The sequence below is a fragment of the Rhineura floridana genome, chromosome 7 (genome assembly GCF_030035675.1).
Source record: "Rhineura floridana isolate rRhiFlo1 chromosome 7, rRhiFlo1.hap2, whole genome shotgun sequence".
NCBI lineage: Eukaryota > Metazoa > Chordata > Lepidosauria > Squamata > Rhineuridae > Rhineura > Rhineura floridana.
The window spans coordinates 3,906,355-3,922,614 of NC_084486.1; the positions used below are offsets into that span (position 1 = coordinate 3,906,355).

At 46.7% G+C, this 16,260-nt stretch overlaps 1 protein-coding gene across 1 annotated transcript in view; it reads left to right on the forward strand.

Moving 5' to 3' along the window:
• The window catches only part of ERICH6B (glutamate rich 6B), a 117,514-nt gene that overhangs the window by 55,689 nt on the left and 45,565 nt on the right, over window positions 1-16,260 (forward strand). The window contains exon 6 of the mRNA XM_061634571.1: window positions 1,639-1,691. Within this exon, the coding sequence (XP_061490555.1) occupies window positions 1,639-1,691 (53 nt within the window). The remainder of the gene's footprint in view (window positions 1-1,638; window positions 1,692-16,260) is intronic.

A 16,260-nucleotide genomic window follows, 5' to 3' on the forward strand; every position in this document is an offset into this window, starting at 1 on the left:
GATTGATTCCCTTCCACTCTGCAGTTCCAGGGAAACTCATCTGTTACTGTTTATTTGCCCACACATTGTCCAGCACTGTCTGCAATGAATCATAGAATCATAGAAGCGTAGAGCTGGGCCTACAAGGCCATCAAATCCAACCCTCTGCATCCAGTTCTGGTCTCTGCACTTCAAGAAGGATGAAGACAAATTGGAACAGTTTCAAAGGAGGGCAACAAGGATGATGGGGGAACTGGAAATAAAGCCCTATGAGGAGAGACTGAAAGAACTGGGCATGTTTAGCCTGGAAAAGAGAAGACTGAGGGGAGATATGATAGCACTCTTCAAGTACATGAAAGAGCCGTCCCAGAGTGCAGGACCGTCCCAGAGTGCAGGACACGGAATAATGGGCTCAAGTTGCAGGAAGCCAGATTTCAACTGGACATCAGGAAAAACTTCCTAACTGTCAGAGCCATACAACAATGGAACCAATTACCTAGAGAGGTAGTGGGCTCTCTGACACTGGAGGCATTCAAGAGGCAGCTGGACAGCCATCTGTCGGGAATGCTTTGATTTGGATTCCTGCATTGAGCCTTATAGGACCCTTCCAACTCTACTGTTCTATGATTCTGTGATCTTCTCTTACACTCTTCACTGTGGACACCCACTGTTCCAGGACCCTCACTTTTTCTTCCAACAGCATCACTAGATTGCACTTGTAGCATGTGTACGCCATGTTGTTCTCAGGCAAGAAAACAAGTATTGCATACAACTTGCAGGTCACCACCACTGGAGTGTTCTTCTCATCCACAGTCTCTACAGCCTTTTGTTTCTTTGTTTCTACTTGTATTGGACTGACCTGTGCTTTGTGTCCTGTCCTCCTTCAGGGTAAATAGGAGAGCCCCACCGATATGTAGTATGCCATATAAGGGAAAACATTTTTTAGGAACCTCCTTCTTGATCTCCCCTGCCAAACTCCTCTGCCAAACTCCTATAAGCTCGCTGTGTTCACTCACTCTCTGAGAACCGGCTTGCTTGTATCTCCTCTGGACCAGCTGATGCAGCTCGCTCTGCTCTGCTCAGTTAGGAACTGCACCTGTACAGGAGCAAGATCCAAACCTGTCTCTCAAACTGCATGTAAACTGGCCTCTTTTGAGTGAGCAGGCATAGCAAACTTCTCTCAGCCTACATACAGGGGAAGCAGAACTGGTATTACATTTCCTTAAGCTTTTGTGTTCTTATTTAAATTGGGGGGGAAAGTGTGTTCTCGCTGAATTCAGAAGCCTGTATTTCTCTTGACATTTTCATTCTCTTTTGTTCTTCAAGCAAAACATTCTTTTCCTATCTAAATACCCAGGCCTATAACTTAGTCATCTGTGATTACTTGTTTCTGGTTTCTTCTTTTATATCTTTGCATGTTTGGGAGCTTTGGAGTTCTGTTTAAAAAGTGCTGATGGATGTTATAAGTTCTATTTATCTGAAAGGGATGTCCCACACTTATAATTCAGTTTGATTTGTGCCAAGTGCCTTCTTGTTACATTTTGAACAAAGAGGTGAAAAAAGATGAAAGCTTTTGTGAAGAATTAACTTTGTTTTCATCTTTGTCTGTTTCCCTTGCTACTAAAATGCTGCTGATGCGTTTGCTTGGAAACTTCAAAGAGAGTGTTTCTGCTGAAGAGGAGATCCATATGGAGACTCTGTTCAAAGCTGAGGTAAGATCCGACAGTTGGGACCAAAGGTGTTGGGACCTTTTCGTGCCATGAAGCAGGACCCACCTGCCAGCTCCTCACAAGTCAATGTCCAGAGTGTGCCAAAATCAGAGAGCAAATGCACTCCTCATAACTCTATGGCCACTTATGACTGAAGTTAAGAGTCTGCTCTTTCCAGGGGTTGATCTTCAAATATGTTGACCTCAGAGGTCCATAGCATGCTAAATTTGTAAAGAAAGAGTAGAGCTGGGGAAATGAGATTTTCCCTGGCTCCCCCAACAGCATCTGCACACCCTATACAAACTGCCCATGAATAAATATAGGATGGGGGCATTTCTTAGTAGCAAATACACCTTCATTTTTCATTTGCACCGTCTACAGTTGGTGCTCAATGGTAGCTGCAAATTCATTCTTTTGCATTCACACAATAGGTGCTCCTTTAGATACGATGTTCATAGTGGCTCTTCCCCCTGATTTTCTATTTACACTCCCTCCGATTACTAGGAAACTGGGCATGCACAGATGATACCTTGAGCCCTCCTCCAAGAGACACAATGCAACCTGGGAAAGAAAGTGCAATTAATACTGAAGTTGAATGGACATTATTGCTTCTTCTTTGTGTTTACGATTCAGAGCCGTCAGCCTCGCAGTATCTTCAGGTTGTTTAGGCTGCAGAGAGTGAACGCTGTTGTGAAGTGGATGGCTTTGCAGATTTGCATTGAATTGCAAAATACAAAGAAGGCACGGGTAGCTGTCTGCCTGGCCCAGTTACATGCTAGCAAAGCAAACAATCAGGCACCTCTTGTCTGCTGATGCTGAAGGCACTGGCTTTGGTTGTCAGTCTCCCCCCCTTTTTTTCCTCTCTGCCTCCCCTCTCCTGTTAGCAAGTATTTAATCCCCATCCCCAAGCAAAGAGCGCTCTAGTCACTTTCTCAGCCACATCAGAATCATAGAATCATAGAATAGTAGAGTTGGAAGGGGAACAGTCTCTCCTTCTTTCTGCCAGGCCTCCCCAAGCCCCATGCACCAAATCCTCCTTGTGAGGGAAGCCTCTCGCAAAGGGGCAGCACCCCACAGTAGGGAATCCTTTTGCTTATCAGCTGATAAGCAGGAGGATTCAATCTGTGTGCTGCCCTTCGCTGCTTGTTCATGGGTGGATTCTCTGCATGCAGAGAAGCTGCTTGCGAAGCAACAGTGACCAGCAACACTTAGGATGGATTGTCCTGCTTACCACCTGATAAGCAAAGCGATTTCATCCTGTACTGCCACACCCACCTGCTCTCAGTCAGTGGTTGTGGGGAATGAGATGTAGCAGATGGGGTGGAGTGGGTGGTCCCATCTTTGGGACAATGCAGATTGGCCCTCTTCGGCCCACAGATTGGGGCCATGAGGCAGATAGGGAGGCCTACCCAAAATGGATTGGGATGTCCTTACTGTGAGAAAGTAAGTGAATAATCTCTAATCTCCATGTTGATTAAGCAGTATATGCCCCACAAGTAGGGATCGGTGAGAATTTCAATTCAGTTCACATTACAAACTGAATCTATCAAATTTGCATTTTCTGAAACAATATGAAAACCAAAACACAGCCATCTATCAAAATTCACACTTGTGAGAATTTTGCAGTGAAATTTGCCAACCAATCAGTGTTTACAAAAATGCATATATTAGGGACAAGTGTGCATAAAAATGAATATATGAGTGAAAATAACATACAAAACAGAGCCAGTGTGGTGTAGTGGTTAAGGTGCTGGACTACGACTTGGGAGACCAGGGTTCGAATCCCCACACAGCCATGAAGCTCACTGTGTGACCTTGGGCCAGTCACTGCCTCTCAGCCTCAGTCCATTTCCATTTCCAACATACAAAAATGCATTATATGATGAAGAATGGCTTGCAAAAATGTGCACATTAGTCAAAACTGTCTACAAGAATGTTAGGAGAAATTCACACTAAAATGTGCAGAATTTTCATGAGGAATTTTTTTAAAAAAAATCACGAATTGCTGCAGAAATGTGGAGAACTGAATTTAAGTTTGGAGAAATTAGAAACTCAGAGAACCTGACAGCTCTTTCCATCCCTACCCATAAGTGACTGCATGCTAAGCTTCACATGGCCCCATCTGCAGCAGTTCCATTGTTCTTGTTGTTGTAACGTCAACAACACACTCTTCACAGCAGGTCCCAGGGTGGTGGGTCCTGAAAACACACCTCTCAAACATCAAGTTATGCCCACTGCTGTGTGGGATGAAACACATAGGATGTACACATAGCAAAACAGCAATACTCCCAACAGTGTGGTACATCAGTTGTAGTTCCGCTTGTCGTTTCAACAGAAGATCAATAACTAGGTAGTGCTAAGAGCCACCCATCTGGAAGTAGCCCCATATTGCTGCTTTACAGATTTCATCCAGAGGAAAGCTACCATAGCATGCTGCCAAAGCAGTAGCATCCTACATCAGATGGGCAGATCCCAGACATAGTGGAAGGGAGAGGGACAGCAAAAGACAAGAAAATCTAAATAAAAAGGAAACAAAGGCATGTGGAAAATAGCATTTTCACTCTCTGTATTTTGCTGACAGGTAGCCATGCTGTGACCCAACATTCTCACTATGAGACAAGACCTATTTCGGAGATGGGGGGGGGGGCTCCCAAGGAATAGGCAGTTCTGTAGAAGGCCATACCACCTGACTAGATGGTATCCTGAAGAGCACCAAATGTCCTCATCTCTCTTGGAAGAGGAAGAATGGATATTTTTATTATTGGGCCATTTTCTCTCATTCAACTCTTTTCAGGCAAAATTGCTGAGGGTCTTGGTGGGCCATGTAATGATTTTTCTGCCTGTTGTAGCAATAGGAATGTGCTGAGCTAGATGCTGTATTTTAACTGTATTCAATTATCATAGAATCATAGAGTTGGAAGGGGCTTATAAGGCCATCGAGTCCAACCTCCTGCTCAACACAGGAATCCAAATTAAAGCATACCCGACAGGTGGCTATGCCTGAATGCCTCCAGTGTTGGAAAGCACACCACCTCCCTAGGCCATTGGTTCCATTGACATACTGCTCTACCAGTTAGGAAGTTTTTTCCTGATGTTCAGTTGAAATCTGGCTTCCTGTAACTTGAGCCCATTATTCCTACACTCTGGGACAATCGAGAAGAGATCCTGGGGCACCTCTGTGTGCAACTTTTCAAGTACTTGAAGAGTGCTAGAATATCTCCCCTCAGTCTTCTCTTCTCAAGGCTAAACATGCCCAGTTCTTCCAGTCTCTTCTCATAGGGCTTTGTTTCCACTCCCCTGATCATCCTCATTGCACTCCTTTGAACCCGTTCCAGTTTGTCTGCATCCTTCTTAAAGTGTGATCTCCAGAACTGGACACAGTACTCAAGATGAGGCCTAGCCAGTACTGAATAGAGGGGAACCAATACTTCATGCAATTTGGAAACTATACTTCTATTAATGCAGCCTAAAACAGCATTAGCCTTTTTTGCAACCACATCACACTGTTGGCTCATATTCAGCTTGTGATCAACGACAATGCCAAGATCCTTCTCGCATGCAGTATTGCTGAGCCCAGTATCCTTCATTTTATAACTGTATTTGGTTTCTTTTTCCTAGGTGTAGGACTTTGAATTTATCCCTGTTAAATTTCACTCTGTTGTTTTCAGCCCAGTGCTCAAGCCTATCAAGATCACTTTGAATTTTGTTTCTGTCTTCCAAGGTATTAGCTATCCCTCCCAATTTTGTATCATCTGCAAATTTGATAAGCTTTCCCTGCAGCTCCTCATCTACATTATTAATAAAAATGTTGAAGAGCACTGGGCCAAGGACCAAGCCCTGCGGTAGCCCACTTGTTACTCTGCCCAGTTGGAGAAGGAGCCATTGATAAGCACTCTTTGACTACAACTCTGTAGCCAACTGTGGATCCATCTGATAGTTGTTCTATCCAGCCCACATTTAGCTAGCTTGCTAATCAGAATATTATGGGGCACTTTGTCAAACATTTTGCTGAAGTCGACATATACCATATCCACAGCATTCCCACGGTCTACAAGGGAGGTTACCTGTTCAAAAAATAAGATAAGATTAGTCTGGCAGGATTTGTTCTTGATAAATCCTGCTGGGAGGAAGGGCAGGATATAAATCAAATAAATAAATAAATAAATCCATGTTGGGTTCTAGTAATCACTGCATTGTTTTCAAGGTGCTTCCAGACTGACTGCTTCATAATCTGCTCCATAACATTCCCAAGGATTGATGTCGGGCTGACTAGTCTGTAGTTCCAAGGTTCCTCTTCTTTGCTCTTTTTGAAGATAGGGACAACATTAGCCCTCCTTCAGTCATCTGGCACTTCACCCATCCTCCATGGTTTTGCAAAGATAATAGACTGGTTTCAAGAGTTCTTCAGCCAGTTCCTTCAATACTCTAGGATGCAGTTCATCAGGCCCTGCAGATTTGAACTCGTTCAAAGTGATTAGATATTCCTTAACCATATGTGTATCAATCTCAAGCTATAATCCGGCCCCTTCAACTTCATGTTTCCCCAGAGGGTCATAGACCCTCTTTTGGGAGAAGACTCTGGGCTCATTCCCACAGGAGCTGAACTTCGAATTAAAGTTGCAGCTTTTGCCATCGCGATAGATTTCCACAGTTCACACTTCCTATCTTCAGATCTGCTGCTTTCCATTCACACTAGTTGGCGTTCCGCTGGGAAGGATTTGTGTCACTATTTTGTGGCCCCGCCCCATATTTTGCATGTTTACTGCATCTGGAGTATCAATATTGCTAATAGAGAAGGGGAAGCTTTTTGGTCAGTTTCATTTTTTCTTGTCAATTGCATGCCTTTCCTGGCTAAGGTCAGAGTGCAATTGACATGAAACTTGTTTGAGGGGGGAGTGAGTGATAATAGGCGATCATAACATTCACACATCCATTTTTCTGTCTGTCATTTCCTGATAGGTTTGCAGTAAAACCTTTTTTTAAAAATGACTCCAGTGTTGGAGAGCACACCACCTCCCTAGGCCATTGGTTCCATTGTCGTATTGCTCTACCAGTCAGGATGTTTTTCCTGATGTTCAGTTGAAATCTGGCTTCCTGCAACTTGAGCCCATTATTACGTGTCCTGCACTCTGGGACAATCAAGAAGAGATCTTGGTCACATCAGCTTCCAGTTTGCATTCCTTTTCAATGTCAGATTTGGAAGGTAATTGCTGATCATTCACTCCTCCTTTTCATGTCAGTTTCATTTCCTCCTGACAGATTCATAGTAAAACCCTTTCATTTTTTAAAAGTGGGTATAAAATTCAATTTGTATATCTGAGCTGGTTTCAAGGAGCAAGGGGAGGGAAGGAACTTAATGGGGGAAAGGGGGGAAAGGAAGGCTATAGCAAATGCAGGAGGACAGAGCAAGTCGGAAGTGGCTGCTTAAGCCTCTGGAAACAAAATGAAACTCATGGACAGTTTAGTGTGTGGAGAAATGGGAGTATGTGAAAGTGATGATCTACCGTCCCAGCAAAAAACACTGGAGCAAAGCACCTACACGGAGAAATGCAGCGAAGTGGAGACATTTTTTCCATTACTTTTTGCATTATCAGCAAATTGGGTTGATACTGATTTAAAGGGGAAAACTTTGGTATAGCTTCTCCTTGCCTGCAATGTCTTGTGAACCATGTGAATTAAACGGGAATGCAAGTAGCACCAATCTTACAGTAAGTCGCCATGTGAATGATCCCTGAGCTAAAGTAGGAAATGAGCACTTCTGTGTTTTCTTTGTCATCTGTTATCATTTTGCCATCCTCATTGAGTAGCTGCACCACCTTTTCTCTCTCTTTTACTATTGATATACCTGAAGAAAGCTTTTTTTGCTGCTTTTGGCATCTCTTGCTAACCTCAGCTCCTTCTCAGGTTTAGCCTTCCTAATGCCATCCCTGCAATTCTGTGCTACCTGTCTGTACTCGTCCTTGTTTGTTTTCAGGTCATCTCTAAGCTTTCTGTGAAGCCACATTGGCTTCTTCTAATTTACATAGCTTCATTTATTTACGTTGTATTACAAATTGAACTCTAAAATACCTTAAAACCTGCCCTCTTCTCCTCCTTTGCCCTTTCCCTCCCAAACATAATCACAGCTTTGTCTCTTTTTCTCCCCAAACCTCATCATGCAGCTGATCCCATGCATATTTACTCAGACGTAAGCCTGTGTAAGGTGCTTATTTGCAAGGAAGCCTTGCAGCTGGAAATTCTAATTAGTTTTACCCCTCCTTACCTGGTGTTTCTCCCATTCATATGTCCAGGCTGTTGAGGAGGAAAGGAAACTTGTGCTTCAAAGGGGGGGGCATTAAAGCAGGCTACAAAATGGGGGGAGGGGAAAGGAAGTGTCAAGAAGGTAATGGGTGGCATTTGTAATAAGAATCTGAGAGGACTGTTTGTCAAGCTGTCACTTGTTTGACTGACTCCATTCTAGGGATGAAATGATTTGTCAATATTGGATCTCTGAGTTTCTCAGTTTCCTAATCTTAAATTTGGTCCTCCACATTTCTGCAGCAATTTGTGTGTCTGTGTGTTTAATTCATCATGAAAATTATTTAGCATTTTAGTGTGAATTTCTCCTAATAAATAATTTTTGTTTGCAGTGCTGATTAATGTACACATGTTTGCAAGTAATTTATCCTAATACAGCAGGGCCCCGCTTTTCAGCGGCCCGCTTTTTGGTGTTCCGCTTTTTGGTGTTCCGCTTTTCGGCATTCCGCTAATATGGCGGCTTTCAATTAGAGTAAGGCCCCACTCATACGGTGCTTGTTCCACTTTTACGGTGGTTTTCGGGCATCAGGCACCATTTTATTGACGGAGTTCCGCTTTTAGGTGGGTTTTGCTTTTAGGCAGGGGTCTGGAATGTAACCCGCCATGGGGCCCTACTGTATAATGCATTTTGTATGCTATTTTCACCAATATATTCATTTTGTGCACACATTCCTGCAATACATGCATTTTTGTAAACATTGCTTGGTTGGGGAACTGTATTGCAAAATTCAGTGTGAATTTTTGGTGTGAAACAAGTGTGAATTTTGAAGATTTTATTTATTTATTTATTTATTTGTTTATTCTTCGGTTTATTAGTCGCCCATCTGGCTGGTTACCCAGCCACTCTGGGCGACGTACAAAACAGAATAATACATTAGACATTAAGCATACCATAAGCATTAAAATATTAAAACATACAGTAAAAGTTTCAACCCATCCCAAAAGCCTGCCTGAAGAGCCAAGTCTTTAAAGTCCGGCGGAAGCTCATCATAGAGGGGGCATGTCGGAGATCATTTGGGAGGGAGTTCCATAGGGTGGGGGCCAATATTGAGAAAGCCCTCTCTCTGGTCCTCACCAGCCTAGCTGATTTAACCGGTGGGATCGAGAGAAGGTCTTGAGAGGCTGATCTTGTCGAGCGGCATCCCTGACGGTGCTGGAGGCGCTCCTTCAGATAAACCGGGCCCAAACCGTATAGGGTTTTAAAGGTCAAAACCAACACCTTGAATTGGGCCCGGTGTCGGAAGGCAGAGCTGGGGTCCCAATCCTGGGGAGCTGGATCCCGGAGAGTTGGGAGAAGAGTATTCGGATGGATGGCAGAGGGAAGGGGGAGGAACTTCCCCCCTTTGGAGCGAAGACAAAACAGAGGAACTGCCAGTGATAAGGTCGCTTAGCAACGGGGAGCCTGAGCCCTCCCTGGACATTCTCACGCCTCCCCCTCTTTCAGGCTCAGAGCAAGAGGGGAAAGAGGGAGGGCTGCTCACAGCCGAAAAGCGGGGAGGCAGTTTACCATCAGCCCTTCCCCTATCCCCCATCCTGGAATCGGAAACTTCAGAAGAGGAGGGGGTGATGCTTCCCCCCTCACTGCGCACACGCAGACAGCTGAAAAGACAGGAGAGAAGGGGGGGAAGGCGGGCAGTACCTGAGGGGCAGTTAAGGAGGAGCGAAAGATTGCACGCCCGTTTGGCCCCTTCTTAAAGAACAGGCGGGAAGAAGTCCCTTGCTCTGTCAACTTTCTCCCAATGCCGCAGGACCTGTATCCCTGTATTGCTTCATGAGAAAACGCAGTCTTTGTTTGGACATTACCCTAATAAAACACGAATTAACTACAGCCGTTGGTCTGGTTCCTGAGTCACATCCTGGGCCTGACAGCTTGACAGAGCCACCTAAATCACCCTCAACGCTCTCTTCACTTGACTGGGACAAGATGTCAAAGGGAGCAGCGGGGGGGATGAACCCCACTTCTGAGACGGAAGAAGTGGAACTCTTGAGGACTAAGGTAGCTGATTTGCAGACGGATGTTCAAGCCCTGCTAGCAGCAGTCAAGGCGCTGAAGACGGATAATCAAACCTTGAAGGCCACGATAGACCAGATGCGAACAGCCCCTCCAGCTGCCGTAGTAAAGGTTCCCATTGGATTGCCCCCAAAATACGCGGGACAAAGTGATCAGTTGGCAACCTTCGTGGCTCAATGTGAGTTATATCTGGATGTCAGGCACACGGAATTTCCAGACGATGGGGCTAAAGTAGCTTTCGTGATTAGCCTCCTGGAGGGAGAAGCTGCAAAATGGGTGACTCCGTATCTCGTGAGAAAGGATACTGTCTTAGGAAGGTACAGAGGATTTATACAGGAGATGACCGAGATGTTTCAAGACCCGCTAAGGGCTGAAACAGTAGCGCGGCAACTAGGCGCTCTGAAGCAAGCTAAAGGGACTGTTTCCGAGTACACTAACGCTTTTAAAATTCTGTCCCAGGAAACTGGTTATAATGACGCCGCCCTGATGTTTATGTACCGGAGTGGATTAAATGCTGAAATCCTGGATGAGTTGGCCAGGACCTCCCCCCCCGCTGACCTACCAGGGCTCATCCGGCTATGCCTACAGATAGATCACCGGATGGAAGGAAGGCGCCTGGAAAGGAAGCAGGAGGTCCCGAGATACTCAGCCTCGGCATCCCGCAACAAGACCCTTCCCACTGCAGGGATGGCAGGTAATGCAACTGAGGGACAGGGAGGGGCTAGGCCAAGACTGTCGGAAGAAGAAAAGGAAAGACGACGCCGGGAACGTTTATGCTTTTATTGTTCAAAGCCGGGCCATGTGGCCAGAGACTGTGGACTGAAAGGGGGGAAAGCCGAGCCGTCGGGAAACTAGAACACCCAGTCCACGTGCAGGCCGGTGGACTGGGGGCAGCGTTGTATAAAGGCCCCCCAATGATCCAACCTCCCTCAAAGGGGGTGTTGGTCTTGCCTATTCGGATTACAACTTCCAGAGGAGTGGTGTTTAATTCCACTGCCTTAATTGACAGTGGAGCCTCCACAAATTTTATTGATGCAAAGTTAGTCAAGCGTCATGGAATTTCCCGGTGGAAACTGGACGCTCCCCTAGCTGTGGAGACTATCGATGGGAGACCCCTGAAGTCAGGAGGGGTGACACAAGCCATGGAGGAAGTGAAACTTCAAATCCCTGGGCACGAAGAGTTCATTTCGCTATATGTGTCAGATCTCTCGAACGTTGAGGTGATTCTGGGAATGCCCTGGCTAGCAAAGCATGAACCCAAAATAAGTTGGAAGGAGGCGGTGGTGTGGTTCACCTCACAGTATTGCCAGGAGAACTGTCAACCTGAAGGAATCAAGAACACTTTAGCGGGGGCAGTGCAAGAGATCGAGCAAGTGACCCTGCCGCCAAAGTATGAAGAATTCAAAGATGTGTTTGATGAAAAAGAGGCAGAGACTTTACCCCCCCACCGCCCTTACGACTGTGCGATTGACCTAGTGCCAGGAGCCAGCATCCCATCAGGGAGAATCTACTCTCTCACAGAGAATGAGAGGGAGGCCCTGAAGGAATTCCTGGATAAAAACCTGAGGCGAGGATTCATATGCCCCTCACAATCCCCTGCTGGAGCGCCACTATTGTTTGTGAAAAAGAAGGGGGGGAACTCAGACCCTGTAACGACTATCGCACATTGAACCAGATCACCATCCCCAACAGCTACCCGCTGCCCCTGATCTCAGAGTTGCTGGACCGACTGCGCTCTGCAAAAATCTTCACGAAGTTGGATTTGAGAGGAGCGTACAATCTGATCAGAATGAAGGAGGGAGATGGATGGAAAACAGGATTCTTGACCGCTTACGGACAGTATGAATACCTGGTCATGCCGTTTGGGCTTTGTGGAAGTCCAGGAATTTTTCAAAAATTCATGAACGACGTGTTTAGAGACTTGTTGGACACGTATGTAATCTGTTACTTAGATGATATCCTGGTGTTCTCAAAGAACCAGGAAGACCACGACCAGCATGTGAAGACGGTGTTGAAGAGACTGAGAGAAAATCACCTGTATGCTAAATTAGAGAAATGTGGATTTGACCTCAAGTCTCTAGACTTCCTTGGATATCGAATCTCAGCGGAAGGCGTGGAGATGGACCCAGGGAAAGTAAGCTGCATATTGGACTGGGGCCAACCTGTCACCAAAAAGGATGTACAACGGTTTTTGGGGTTTGCCAATTATTACAGAAAGTTCATTCCAGGGTTTTCCAAATTAACAGCTCCTCTGACTGACTGTTTAAGGGGGAAGAAGAAGTTTCAATGGACAGAGAACGCCACCGAGGCCTTTGAGAAGCTGAAGAGAAGGTTTGCTACCGAGCCCATTCTGCGCTTTGCTGATCCGAACCGCCCTTTCGTAGTGGAAGCAGATGCTTCAGATTTTGCCATCGGGGGGTCCTGCTACAATTAGACCAAGAAGGGAAGGAGCTGCACCCCTGTGCGTACTTCTCTCGGAAGTTAAAGCCTGCAGAGAAGAACTACACAGTTTGGGAGAAGGAGCTGCTGGCCATCAAGGACTCTTTTGAAAACTGGAGACAATACCTAGAGGGGACCTCTCATCGAATTGAAGTGCGCTCCGACCACAAGAATCTTGAAAGCCTCCAAACCGCCAGAAAGCTGAACCAGAGACAGATAAGATGGTCCCAGTTCTTCACTAGGTTTAACTTCCAGATTACTTACCATGCCCAAGCCAAAAACCAGAGAGCGGATGCCTTATCCAGACAGCCACAATACAAAGAAAGTGAATCCGAGGACCAGCCTCAGTACGTAATCCCGCCAGAGAAATTAACGTTGGGAGTATGCCAGCCTTCATGGGAAGAGGAACTCAAAAAGGCACAACAAGAAGATGCAGACATGCTAAAATATCAGCAGGAGACGGGACAAGGTCAGGACTCAGAAGTAACCTTTCACTGGAGAAATGGACTGTTATGGTTCAAAACCGCCAGATATGTGCCAGAAGGGGAATTAAGGCTCAGAATCCTACGCCAGTGTCATGATTCCATCACAGCGGGACACTTTGGGATTTACAAGACCATTCAGAATGTGGCCAAGGACTTCTGGTGGCCTAAAATGCGTCGGGATATTGAGAGTTATGTAAAGTCCTGCTCTGTCTGTCTGTGGACAAAAACACAAACAGGGATACCAGCAGGACTGTTACAACCGTTGCCTGTCCCACACGAACCCTGGAAGGACCTCTCCATGGATTTTATAACTGATCTACCCAAGTCCCAAGGAATGACAGCCATCTTAGTAGTGGTGGATCTACTTACCAAAATGGCACACTTTCTTCCTTGTGCAGGGGCCTTAGAGGCTAAAGAAACGGCCAAGTTATTCATCAAAGAAGTCTACCGGCTGCATGGATTGCCAAACAGCGTAGTCTCAGACCGAGGAACTCAGTTCACAGCCAAATTTTGGAGAGCAATGTGGAAACAGTTGCAGACGGAATTAAAACTCTCCTCCGCCCATCACCCCCAGACAGATGGGCAGACGGAACGCTTGAACGCCGTTTTGGAAAGATATTTACGAAGTTATGTGTCCTATCAACAGACTGACTGGGTATCATATTTGCATTTTGCAGAGTTCGCCTACAACAATTCTCTGCACTCCAGCACTCAACAAACCCTGTTCTGCACTAATTATGGATTCCATCCTAAAGTCTTTCCAAGCAGCTCAGAAGGAATGCTGGTACCGGCAGCTGAGAACTTCCTTAAGGAATTGCAAGCGGCGCAACAGACACTGAAACAGCAGTTAAACGAAGCCAAAACGGAGTACAAGCGAGTTGCTGACCTGCACAGGAAGGAGGGCCCCCCCCTTCAACCGGGAGACCAGGTATGGCTGTCCACCCGCTTCCTCCAGATGCCGGGCAAATGTAGAAAATTACAAGACAAGAGGGTGGGTCCTTTCAAAATAGAAACTCAAATCAGTCCCGTGGCGTACCGACTGAAGCTGCCTGACACGTTTAAAATACATCCTGTGTTCCATCGATCCCTCTTAACGAAAGCCGCCCCTCCCAGTGAGTTACGGCCGGAGGAACCTCCCGGAGCTCCACTCCTGGTAAATGAGCAGCTTGAGTTTGAAGTTGAGGAGATCTTAGATTCCAGGATCAGACGCCACAAGCTGCAGTACTTGATTCACTGGAAAGGCTATGGGGTGGCTGACAGATCATGGGAAGATGCAGCTGATGTGCATGCTCCAGAATTGGTAAAACTTTTCCATCAACGTTTTCCCCACCGTCCCAAGCCAGACAAGGGGAGGGGGGCACAGCCTGGGAGGGGGGATGGTGTCGGAAGGCAGAGCTGGGGTCCCAATCCCAGGGAGCTGGATCCCGGAGAGTTGGGAGAAGAGTATTCGGATGGATGGCAGAGGGAAGGGGGAGGAACTTCCCCCCTTTGGAGCGAAGACGAAACAGAGGAACTGCCAGTGATAAGGTCGCTTAGCAACGGGGAGCCTGAGCCCTCCCTGGACATTCTCACGCCTCCCCCTCTTTCAGGCTCAGAGCAAGAGGGGAAAGAGGGAGGGCTGCTCACAGCTGAAAAGCGGGGAGGCAGTTTACCATCAGCCCCTCCCCTATCCCCCATCCTGGAATCGGAAACTTCAGAAGAGGAGGGGGTGATGCTTCCCCCCTCACCGCGCACACGCAGACAGCTGAAAAGACAGGAGAGAAGGGGGGGAAGGCGGGCAGTACCTGAGGGGCAGTTAAGGAGGAGCAAAAGATTGCGCGCCCGTTTGGCCCCTTCTTAAAGAACAGGCGGGAAGAAGTCCCTTGCTCTGTCAACTTTCTCCCGATGCCGCAGGACCTGTATCCCTGTATTGCTTCATGAGAAAACGCAGTCTTTGTTTGGACATTACCCTAATAAAACACGAATTAACTACAGCCGTTGGTCTGGTTCCTGAGTCACATCCTGGGCCTGACACCCGGTAAACAACCGGTAACCAATGTAACTCCTTCAAAACTGGAGTAATATGATCTTGTTGGTGGCTACCTTTGATCATATGAGCCGCCGCATTCTGTACCAGTTGCAATTTCCGGACCGTTTTCAAGGGTAACCCCACATAGAGCGCATTACAGTAGTCTAGGCGAGAGGTGACCAGGGCATGTACTACCAGCGGGAGCAAATGGTTGGGAAGGTAGGGGCGCAGCTTCCGTATCAGATGCAGTTGATACAGCGCTGCCCTGCTCACAGCCGAGACTTGAGCCTCCATGGACAGCTGGGAGTCAAGAATGACCCCCAGGCTGCAGACCTGGTCCTTTAGGGGCAATCGTACCCCATTGAACATCAGGTCCACATCCCCCAGCCTTCCCTTGTCTCCCACTAACAGTACCTCGGATTTGTCAGGATTCAGCTTCAGCTTGTTCCTTCCCATCCAGTCACTTACCAAGTCCAGGCACTTGGACATGGTTTCTACAGCCAACCTCGGTGAAGATTTAAATGAGAGATAGAGCTGCGTGTCATCTGCATATTGATGACACTGCAGCCCAAATCTCCTGATGATTGCTCCCAGCGGCTTTACATAGATATTGAATAGCATCGGGGAGAGGATAGAACCCTGTGGCACCCCACAAGTGAGAGGCTACGGATCTGAAACCTCCTCCTCCAGTGCTACTCTTTGGTACCTACCAGAGAGGAAGGACCGGAACCACTGTAATACAGTGCCTCCTATGCCCAGCCTCTTCAGGTGGTCCAAAAGGTATCAAAAGCCGCTGAGAGATCAAGGAAGGTACCTTCGTTCCTATCCCATGCCCTCCTCATATCATCTACAAAGGCGACCAAGGCTGTTTCAGTCCCATGCCCAGGCCTGAAACCCGATTGAAATGGATCTAGATAATCCGCTTCCTTCAAGTGTGCTTGCAGCTGTTTCGCCACCACCCGCTCAATCGTCTTGCCTAAGAATGGCAAGTTTGAGACTGGGCGAAAGATGGCAGTGTTTTGATTCTCATATTGTTTTGGAAAGTGTGAATTTGATAAATTTGGCTTTATGTGCAAAATGAATCGAATTTGTCCCTTATTTCTCCTCCATTCCCAGCCAGACCCTTTGCACTCACACACAAACGGTAAGAGAGAAAAGGCACTGGAAGGGCCACCATACCTGATGGCCAACTACTGCAGCTAGGGCTGGGTAAAAGAAGGGGAAAGAGTCTGGGGTGGTAGTAATTGCTTTGCTAGCTGCAACAGAATCAACAAAGCAGAGGTTGAGATGCAGAGTACCCACTGCTGCTGCTGCTGTTCTTCAAATACACAT